Source organism: Phoenix dactylifera, chromosome 4, assembly GCF_009389715.1.
Source record: "Phoenix dactylifera cultivar Barhee BC4 chromosome 4, palm_55x_up_171113_PBpolish2nd_filt_p, whole genome shotgun sequence".
In the NCBI taxonomy this organism is placed as follows: Eukaryota; Viridiplantae; Streptophyta; class Magnoliopsida; order Arecales; family Arecaceae; genus Phoenix; species Phoenix dactylifera.
Window position 1 is genome coordinate 3,410,774 of NC_052395.1, and position 10,453 is coordinate 3,421,226.

Here is a 10,453-nt window from a genome sequence, read left to right on the forward strand (position 1 = left end):
TGGAGATCGGAATATTAATAGCTGGCCTTTCGTGTTCCATCGGGTGAGACGCTTCGGAGAATGGAGCATTAATGGTCGGCTTCTCGTGTTCCATCAGGCAGGGCGCTTCAGGGGATGAGGCATTAATAGTCGCCCCGCTCCATTCCATCAAGCAACCTCTTTGGAAAAGAATGCACACATGGGACACAAGGAAGTCCCCATGACGGACCCTGCTTGGGGTGACGTGGCAGCTCAAGCCACCTAAGCTCGGCACTGAAAGCCCGACTCAAAGCTCTCGGCTATGAAAGACGCCAAGTGTTCCCTACTCAGCATGCGCGTCTTCACAAGCGCCAGCGCCAGGCCACGCCGCTGGACGACCAATAATTCAATTACTTCTTTCGCCCGAGCTGGAAAGCAACTTAGCCTCGAAAGTCGGGGGGCAAATGATGGGGGGTAAAATGGATCGTCCAGCCCACGACAAAAGAGGCCACCCAGTTTTGGACCGATCGGCATCAACCCCAACCAGATGTGTCCTCGGTCCGGCCTAGAATCAGCCCAGCCCCGGGCTCTGCCGAAAGCTCCTTCAACCTTGGATATTCGCCGACACGCTCCTGCCAAGCTCGGGGCGCCCTCCTTGCTCGTCGATGCGCTTCGGCTTTGAAAGCTCCTTCAACCTTGGATATTTGCTGACACGCCCCGGCCAAGCTCGGGGCGCCCTCCTAGCTCGGGGCGCTCTCCCTAGGAGGGCGCCCTCCTTGCTCGCCGACGCGCCCCGGCTAAGCTCGGGGCGCCCTCCTTGCTCGCCGACGCGCCCCGGCCAAGCTGGGAGCGCCCTCTCCAATTATACGCCCCGACCCTTGAGCTCGAAGAACTTCGCCGGACACACCTTGGCACCTGTCAAGCCGACCTCGCCAAATGCATGATGCGACCTCTCAACGAGTTCGGCCTTGCCGATGGCCGCACCCATGTGCGTGCCCACGCCCTCCTACGTGGTCGTACATCTTAACACCACTATGTCACGCTTTGCTAGCTGGCCCACAATAGTCCGAGGACAGCGCCATGCTACTCCGACCATATCCTGCTACGACTGTCAATGCCTTACCGTTTCCAAGAACGGACTTCACCGTGCGCCACAAGCAAGCTCTGACTGCACGCCACTTCCCTTCATGATGGAAACGGGCCATACCTCCGCTACTTGAGTATCCCTATCGGGACTATAAAAACGTCTGACATGTAATATTGAGGGACTTTTGGCTGGATCTACTAAGCTCTACTCTAACTTGATCGTCAGAGGGCCCTCACCGGTGAGGCTTTGTGTAGGTATCCCGGTCGGTCGCGAGAAGTGGCTTCTCTTGTCATGCTTCGTACTTCGGCAGCTCTCCGACTCCTTCGATGTGGTCACTCTCGGGCCAGATTTGAACCACAATATATATAATGGCCAAAATAAAAATATATTATTGTGTTATTCGTGCTTAATCTTTTGAAACAAATCTTCTACCTAAAATCTTTAGGTGCCACGTGCCTTGCACATCTTCTATAACATATCTTATCAGAGGTGACGCATGCAAGCGTGTTTCAGGATTAGACGCATACGGTGGAGAAGAGCTGGTTTACGGTGAGTCGTCCTCATGTGCTCTCACGAGACGCATAATATGAGAGAGAGAGAGAGAGAGAGAGAGAGAGAGAGAGAGAGAGAGAGAGAGAGAGAGGGGGTAAAAAGTTTAATAGAATAGGACCACCTGAGCTGTCATGATGACCTGTCCACGTCACAATTAAGAAGGTGGTTCCCCAAATCTGTCCCATGTCAGGGTATTGCGGTGGTCCAGGAAATGATCCTAATGCAAACTTTCATTGAGATTTTTTTATTATATTTCTAAAGATTATGTTTCCTTGAGAAATATGGTGGATACTCTTTTATCTCTCTTTTGCTTTTATTTATGTCAAACACTGGTATTTTAGCTGCACATGTCTAACACTAGCGCCCATTCATGATCCTCACTTTAAAAGTTAGGTTGCCGGGGCCACCTGCTTCAGAATATTGGGACTATGATAAATAATAAAATAATTTTTTAAGTTAAGTATATATTTAAAGAGTTAAACGGAGTCGTAAATTGGATGGAGCCAGTTACTTCGAAGGCATATTGTAGGCTAGAGATAAAGAGTTGTCTAGAGCACTATAAAATTATTTATTTTCTAATTTTATTAAATTTATCTATATTAGATATGTATGAATCATTCGTTTCCACAAAAGAAGGAAAAACAAAAAGTTGGTTGCCAAATATCTTAAAGATAATTGATGATCGGTATGTTTCTAGCTCTAAAATGATTGGTTAACTAGTTTGGCTTAAAATCTTATGGCTCATAGCTTGTATTAGTGAAGCTGGAGCTAATCTCTTTCACTGTCCTATCACTAATAAGTTTATTTTTTCTAAGATCACCTTATCAATTGTTGAGGTGGAGAACCAGTTACCTGGAACTTCCTTATTTGGGCCTCTGGCACCCTTTTTCTAGCCACAAAAAATGGCCATGTTACCCGTCGCAGACCCACGAAACCTGCCCGTGCCGATCTCAAGCACTGCGCGCATTGGGACTGGACAGTACGTGATAGGTAAGGCTGCAAATGGGTCGGGTCGATCTGAGATCCGACCCAATCCGATCCGAATTTTAGGACCCGCAGGTTCGAGTCGGATCCTAAAATTGGACCCGAATCATTTTCTGGATCGGATCTGGGTTTACTGAATGGACCCGACCTAACCCGAATGGATCCGAAGAGAGAAAGAGAGGGGGAAAAAGCAAAAGAGAATTTTTTTTTCTTTTTTTGTGTGGGTCATGGCACTATTGTTCTGTTAGGATCCTCTCTCGGTCTATTACACTGTTGATACCTCTGGTGTCTCGGTAGCTGGCTTTTTTTTTTTTTTTTTCCTCTTCGGTTTTTTGGTTTCTGTTTTTTTTAACTTTTACAGGGAGGAAGTGAGGGAACACTGAACTGAATATGGGTCATGTGCCAGTTTTCTGCAATGGAATTGGATTTTGGAAGGTCTGGGATTTTTTTTTGTCCTTGTGAGAGGGGAGCTGGGAGACACCAAGTTCCGTCCAATCAGTCATATGGACAAAAAATAGTGTGATATGAAATTTGGCTTGTAGACCGACTTACTTAGTAAGTCAGGGGTCATCTGTTCTGACTGGAGATCAATTGCAAGTCTTTCAAGTCATGGGTCACCCGGCACCTCATAATTATGATATGAGCAAATTAGATTTACCCAAATTCTTTCCCAAAAATATAAAAAAATTGGATCTGATCCGAATCCGAATTCGACCCGACTTGGATCCGGACCCGATCTGGACCCAACTTGAACCCGACCCGATCCGATCTTCAACCAGATCGGATATGGATCCAAAATTAAGATCTGAACAAAAAATGGGATCGGATCGGGATCACCCAAGACCCGACCTGACCCGACCCATTTGCACCCCTAATGATAGGTACCGTACGGTTTCCTGAGAAAGCCGACACAACCTCGAATCTAAATCCTCGACCCCAAGTTCATGGTGAGTCGCCAAAAACTTCTGATTGGGCCTGAATTTACTTTTCCGCTAAGAGACCTAACCACTTTGATATCCAAACTTGAATAGTAAAATATTCAGCTTCTTCTAATACACATATATTTAATCATATTATATTTATAAATAATATATATCATTAGTTTAAAAATATAATATAATATAATATAATATAATATTTTATTATATTTTTAATTGTGATTTAGGTTGGAATTCGAGTTCGAGTAGGGTGATAATTTAGTTGAATCGGGTCTATCCCAAGTTGTTTTTCTTTCTTTTCTTCTTTTTTTTAAGATTGAATTCAGTTCGAACTTGGATACTAAAGTTCGACCGACTTCGAGTTGAATTTTGAGTTCGAGTATTTGATTATTTGAGTTGATTGCATTCGTAAATATAAAAATATAAAATAAAAATTTAAAATGGATAATATTATATATTATATTAGAGTGGATCACGGGCTAAGTTGATATACAGAAAATATGAAATTAAATAAACATACGATCCACACTAGATGTCTACATGTGTCATGTAGATGCGTCTTGTGGGGACAATTCTCGTCCACCCATCAATTTTTTTCCTCCAATCTCGTCCGTAACATGCATCAATCTACAGTGAATGGCGGATACTGGTTGACATGAAAAGTAGCGGAAGAACGGGGGTTCCTATTTTCGCACCTTCACCGTAAAACGACCAATGCAACGCACTGCCAAAAAGGTCTGAAAGAAGCGAAAGTTCTCTTAGGAAGAAAAGGATTGACATGAACGGTGGTGGGATGAGCGGATCACACGTGCCACCCACGAGGACAGCATGTGTCATGTAGATGCAGACGCGCGGGTGCTGATATTTCCGTCCGTTTTCTTTCTCAAATTTTAAAATTATCTAACGTCTTTTAAAAAAAAAATTAAATTAAAATAATTAAAATATTCAAAAAAAATTATTTATAAAGCTATTGCGAGCGACACCACAAAAATAATTTTAAAATTTTATTTTATTTTTAATTAAAATAAATATAATTTTTATTAATAATATTAGAAGAATCATAATATTATGAATAGTTATGAAAAACGGTATTTTATGAGAATATATAAATAAATATAAATTTTAAGAAAATATTTATATAAATTTAAATATTTTTTAAGTGGTTCAATTGATATTTGAGTTGAATCAAGATAATTTTTTTTTTTTTTTACTGAATCGAGTTGGAGTTAAATTTCGAGTTTATTGAGTATTTTGAATGAATCAAAATTCAAATATTTACCTATTCGATGGGAATAATTTAATTGCAGCCCTACGTGTACGTTGAAAGTTTCTAGAAGGAAGGCATCCGTTTTCCTTGGATACGCGCATCTATACGACGAGGACGCTCTCACGGCTGTTGTCGTCCGTCGGTCATCCGTGTACGGGGGTTCAAGAAATCTTGCTGCACAAGGCATTGGGCGTGCGGAGAGGGGAGGGGAAAAAAAGAGAGTAAAGTACCGAAGAAAATTGCCAACCCACCGGCCACCAACCACTGCGCTCTCCCTCTCCCTACTCTCTTCCCGATCTCCTGGCTTTATGTTATATTAATGCTTTCGGCTTCGATTCTCGATCGGCTTCGAGCCCGACCAACTTCCAGATCCCCCATTTGTAAAACCCTAAACCCGTGGAAGGAAAAAAAAGGTACCTGAGATGGAATCGAAGCCCGATTAGGTTCATATGCACGCAGGGGTTTTGGTGAAGGGGGAGGGCATGGAGGGCGGCGGCGAGGTGGTGGAGGTGGTGAAGGAGGAGGAGGAGGAGGCGGCGGGGGCGAGCCCGCGGCCGATGGCGGGGTTAAATGAGGTGGCCCCGCCGCCGTTCCTGACGAAGACGTTCGAGATGGTGGAGGACCCGGAGACCGACGAGGTGGTGTCGTGGAGCCGCGATCGCAACAGCTTCGTCGTTTGGGATCCCCACAAGTTCTCCATGGTCCTCCTCCCTATGCACTTCAAGCACAGTAACTTCTCCAGCTTCATTCGCCAGCTTAATACCTATGTAAGCACTTTTACTCTTCTTCTTCTTCTTCTTCTTATTGTGTGCATTCATTCTATTTCTCATAGGGTTTTGTGTATCAGTCTTACTTGGCAGCCCTCTTGGAGAAAAAAATGTTCAAATTCTGAGGATTAAACGTTGTTTCTTTCTTTCTTTCTTTCAATATTTTAAGCGTCTGACCGATCCAAAGTTTCTTTTCAAAAATAAAATTTGTGAAACAGCGTCAATCTAAATTCCTCATGAGATGAGGTTTGTAGATTAAAAAACTGCATAAAGAAACCGATCTTTTGAAAAAGAATCATTTTTTTAATAAGTATGAGCTACAATGTGCAACATAAGCTTTTGTCCTGACCAACGTGGACAATTCTTGAACCCTCTTTGTTGCCCCACAATTTGCTCTGAGAGTGTGTGCCATAAGGGGTTCCAAGCTTGTGGGGCTCCGGCAACGTTTTTTTTATTTATAAAAAAAAAAATATTAAAAGATAGATGCTTTTGAGGTTTAATGGTTTCTAGTTTATGGTGGGAGTAACTGATTTATGGATATAGGGGTTACTCTTGTCTTCAATTTCTTTTCAGGATGATTCTTCATTGGTAATTCTCGCAGTTCTATTTGTCCATACTGCTAATTTTTTAGGTTTTGATTTGTAACAAAATTTTGTGTCTATTGTGGATGTCGATTCTCAACCATACCAATCCTTTAGTAAAAAATGATTCAGGGTTTTCGAAAGGTTGACCCGGACCGATGGGAATTTGCCAATGAAGGATTCTTAGGAGGCCAGAAGCATCTCTTGAAGAACATCAAGAGGCGACGAAACATCTCCCAGAGCTTGCAACAGCAGCACGATACGGGAGCCTGTGTTGAATTGGAGCAGTTTGGGCTTGAGACTGAAGTTGATAGATTGAGGAGGGACTGCAACGTTCTGATGGCAGAAGTTGTGAAGCTCAAGCAGCAGCAGCAGAATTATCAAGAACAGCTTTTTGCCATGGAGGAAAGGATTCAAGGCACCGAAAGGAAGCAGCAGCAGACAATGGCTTTCTTGGGCAGAGCTCTCAAGAACCCAATGTTTGTCCAGCAGCTTATGCTTCGCTGTGGGCGGAAGAGGCAGTTAGGGAGTGTCAACAAGAAGAGGAGGTTGCCGGCGGATACAAGTTCAGAACATCCTCAAGCAACTGAAGTAGCAGAGATTGAACTTGAGGTGGAGTCTCTGTTTTCCACATTGAACAATGATCCAAGCAGTTCAAGCAACAGATTTCAGAAAGATGATGTGGTATTGGAATCCAGCGATCAGAAGTTGGACACAGCTTGCGAAGTGTTGTGGGAAGAATTGCTGGATGAACATTTGCTCACAGGGGCTGAAGTAGAGCAAGGAGGTCAGGCTGAGATAGAGGCTGGAATGGAGGGGCTTGGTACAGGGAACTGGGGTGAAGATGTACAAATCTTAGTGGAGCGTTTGGGGCTTCTGGGTCCAAAGCCTTAGAGATGGAAGGGGGGGAAAGTGGTTTGAGAACCTGTGGCCTTCTGCAACATTTTTACTGTTTAGGTATATGATTATATCACCCTGAAGTTTTACTAATAGATTTGAACAGCATTGTGCAGCTAAACTACGATCTCTTAAGCCACAGACAGGTGGAATTGGTTGGAGAAAGCAGAGGGATATTTGATGGAATTTATCCTTTATTTATATCTGATTTTCTTGTTGATTTGTTTAAAGAGATAAAGGTTTTGTTCTTTTCTTTTAATTTTTGTCTGTATTTTCAGCACTTGATATGTTTATGATTATCCATCAATTTTAGCTGATTGCTGTTTTCCTTTTTTTTCTTTTTTGGGTTGTGATGTAGGCTGTGAATAGTTTGAACTACAGTATGCTGAAGACAACCAAAAGATCTGCGAGGTATCATCATCTCTAGAGATTATTATTTTGATCTTCTGCTCTCCCATCCTGTGAATAGTGAGAGCACTGTACTTTTTTTCTGCACTGAGAAGGGGAAAAGAATGAACTGTTGTTCCTTCAATCTTATCTTTCTCGTTTGGTAGCATGATTTTAGTAATAGTGACCACTTACTGTTATTTGCGGATCTAAAAATAGGACAATTGCTTAGAGATGTAACAATCTAATGTATTGGTATGGTAACTGGAAGGAAAACTGTTGCTGTGTTTCTGATTCCTAGAGGATAAACGTCATTTTCTTAGAGAAAGGGCCCTCATTTTTTAGGGAAAATTGTCTTTCTAATTGATAAGATCCATTAGGTGTCACACCGACGGATTGAAAAATCATTGTATGACCTGCAAGACAAAGCCAATCTTGACAAGAAGTAATTAGTCAAGCTAAAATCCTCTTCGACATCTCTCTTTCTCTCTCTCTCTAACACAGAGAGAGAGAGGGAATATATATATATATATATATATATAGAGAGAGAGAGAGAGAGAGAGAGAGAGAGAGAGGATCTACCAGCTGTTCGTATCATTGTTAAAACAAGAATCACATAAGAATTTATGGCTTTAATTTCATATAGGAAAATGATAATGATAAAAGTTTTTCATCTTCTGGCTTATTTCTGTTATCGTTTGCCATGGTTATTTCAGATAGAGCAGGAAATAGTTTGCATACAATTGGCCTAACCCTAGCCCTAACTTGACATGAATGGTGAGAATGGTTTCTCACCCATCTCCAAGTAGAATTGGGAAGGGAGCATGAATTGTTGACCATCTTTATTTGCATATGGACAGCTAAGTTAAGAAAGCTTTGGAAGAGCCACTATGAGAGTTGAGACTGGCCAACATATGTTACAAATGAGGTGTGAAGGAAAACAGATTAGAGATTCTAATACAAAAGAAGAAAAATCATATCTGTCGCTTCTTGGCAACCTTAGTTCGAACAACTCGTACTGATTTGGATGATGAAGAGGATGAGGCAAACCCAAGAAACTCCTTGTCCTGGCTAAATGCTTTCATGATTTCATTAAGAAGTTCCAGGTATCTTCTCATTCACTCTTCTGAAAAAATATGTTCAAGACCGATGTATTCTGATAAATCATCATCTGCGATCTTGCTAAGCACCTTCGAGCACCGAGGAAGGAAGTGCATTCCAGGTTCCACTGGTCCGGAATTGCTTAGTGAGTATTGCCACACCGCATAAAATATGAATAGTTAACCTCGAAGAATCATGTACCAGACCAATTGAGAATTTCCAGACCCAAATGGACAGATGGATGGTAAAAGGCTAGAGCTTGTGTTTCTGTTCATCTTTACTGTATGATGTAGGTAGGTCAGAAAAAGATTTTTTTTATTGATTTTAACTGAGACTTTGCATGCACTGACAAAATGCAACATGAAGAATCTGTATTAGCTAATCCCCACATCTATAATTTGAATTCTTTCACTAGGAGAGCCCACAATTCAGACATGTGGATCCTCCACTCTGGTTTATTATAGGACTAATGTGGCTTCATAATAGAGTTTCTTCCAAGTTGTTGCTTTGTCTTAAAATTATCTGTAAGCGGTCACCAGTAGACTACTTCTGTTTACTTTCAGCCTTCTTGTAAGCAACAATCTTCATTGGATAATACTCCAATGAGAATAACAATGAACAGATAGATATAAAGAGCTCATCTATAACATTGGCGTCCCACACAGTTCTCATGTTTGTGCCAACCACCTGAGAGCTTAGAGAGGGTTCTCAGACCTTCCACTACCAAAGGTGGGTCATAAAACTGCAGGGTGATTGACTTCAAGATCATGCTTGCGAATCAAGGGAGACTGTAAAGGCAAGAAGAACGTTTACATGCTCAAATCATCGGAGCTTCTGGTATTTTAGAAATTTTAGCATTCTAGAGAAGCCATGACGACGGGTTTCAACACGGAATCCAGGATTGGGGGATGGTGGTGTTGGAATGATGCTACGGTAACTAAAAATTATTCAGCTGGCTTTCAACTTTCCCTTGGCTTCGTTATGTACTTATGTGGGCAAAACTTCATGTTGCCAATTCAGAAAGGAAACTAGCTGACTAACCTTCTGAGCGAGATTTCTGAGTTACTAGAGCACCAATCATTTCTCAACTACTATAGAGTATGGGGTGTCCGTTGATCATTTCTCCTTGCTCTTAAAGCATCTCAAATGGGATGTCCATTGAATTTCAAAAGATTCCCATCTCTAGGCTCCATATGTAACAGCTTAGGTTTGCATGCAAGGTTTGCATGCAGGCATGCATGCGAGTGAGCACGCACGCACGAAGAATGTTAATATACTCTTGAGCATGCATGCATGAAGAATGTTAATATACTCTTGAGAGAGGATAGCAGAGATGGTCCTTCTGGTTTCAAAATCAATGTTAGGCCATCGAGACTCAATATCCAAACTGTTTTTTGTATCTCCTCATGCGTGCATGCATGAAGAATGCTAAACATGTTCTTGAGAGGACAGCAGAAATTGTCCTTTTGCTTTCAAAATCAATGGTAGGCCATCGAGATTCAATATACCAAACTGTTTTTCGTCTCTCCTCGTATATGCAGGTGCGTATACGTGGCATCTCTTCCCCTCGTCTCTCTTTGAATTATCTGTCAGGTTAGGTCCCTAGTTCACTTCAAGGGAGACAGCAACCAGCGAGTGAATCCTTTTAAGTCCCTAGTTCACTTCAAGGGAGACAGCGACCAGCGAGTGAATCCTTTTAGGTCCCTAGTTCACTTCAACGTTTAAGTCATGGGTGGTCGACGTCATTCCTTCAACAAAATCGGATGACGGGCTTTGTTACTGACCTAGTAATCAGACCACTAGACTTGTTACTGGATGCACATTGACCTAGTAAGAGATTGGGTTTCCATGTTGGATCAAGGGGGATAGACAGTGGTGGCTGTTGTAGATACTGGGGTTCATATATGATTCCGAACTTATTGATGATGTCAAGG

At 42.1% G+C, this 10,453-nt stretch overlaps 1 protein-coding gene across 8 annotated transcripts; it reads left to right on the forward strand.

Annotated features, from left to right (window-relative positions):
* The first annotated feature begins 4,910 nt into the window (after nucleotides 1-4,910).
* Nucleotides 4,911-8,977, forward strand: LOC103695566 (heat shock factor protein HSF30-like). 8 transcript variants are annotated; one of them, XM_039125325.1, is made up of 6 exons: nucleotides 4,911-5,553; nucleotides 6,267-7,270; nucleotides 7,390-7,442; nucleotides 8,135-8,195; nucleotides 8,279-8,524; nucleotides 8,606-8,977. In XM_039125325.1, the coding sequence occupies exons 1-2, from the start codon at nucleotides 5,236-5,238 to the stop codon at nucleotides 7,026-7,028; spliced, it is 1,080 nt and encodes a 359-aa protein (XP_038981253.1). In that variant the 5' UTR covers nucleotides 4,911-5,235; the 3' UTR covers nucleotides 7,029-7,270; nucleotides 7,390-7,442; nucleotides 8,135-8,195; nucleotides 8,279-8,524; nucleotides 8,606-8,977. The 8 variants fall into 8 exon arrangements, with proteins under 8 accessions (XP_038981253.1, XP_038981251.1, XP_038981252.1 ...); XM_039125323.1 differs by having other exon boundaries at nucleotides 8,279-8,977; XM_039125327.1 differs by having other exon boundaries at nucleotides 4,912-5,553; nucleotides 6,267-7,091; nucleotides 8,279-8,977.
* The last annotated feature ends 1,476 nt before the right edge of the window (nucleotides 8,978-10,453 follow it).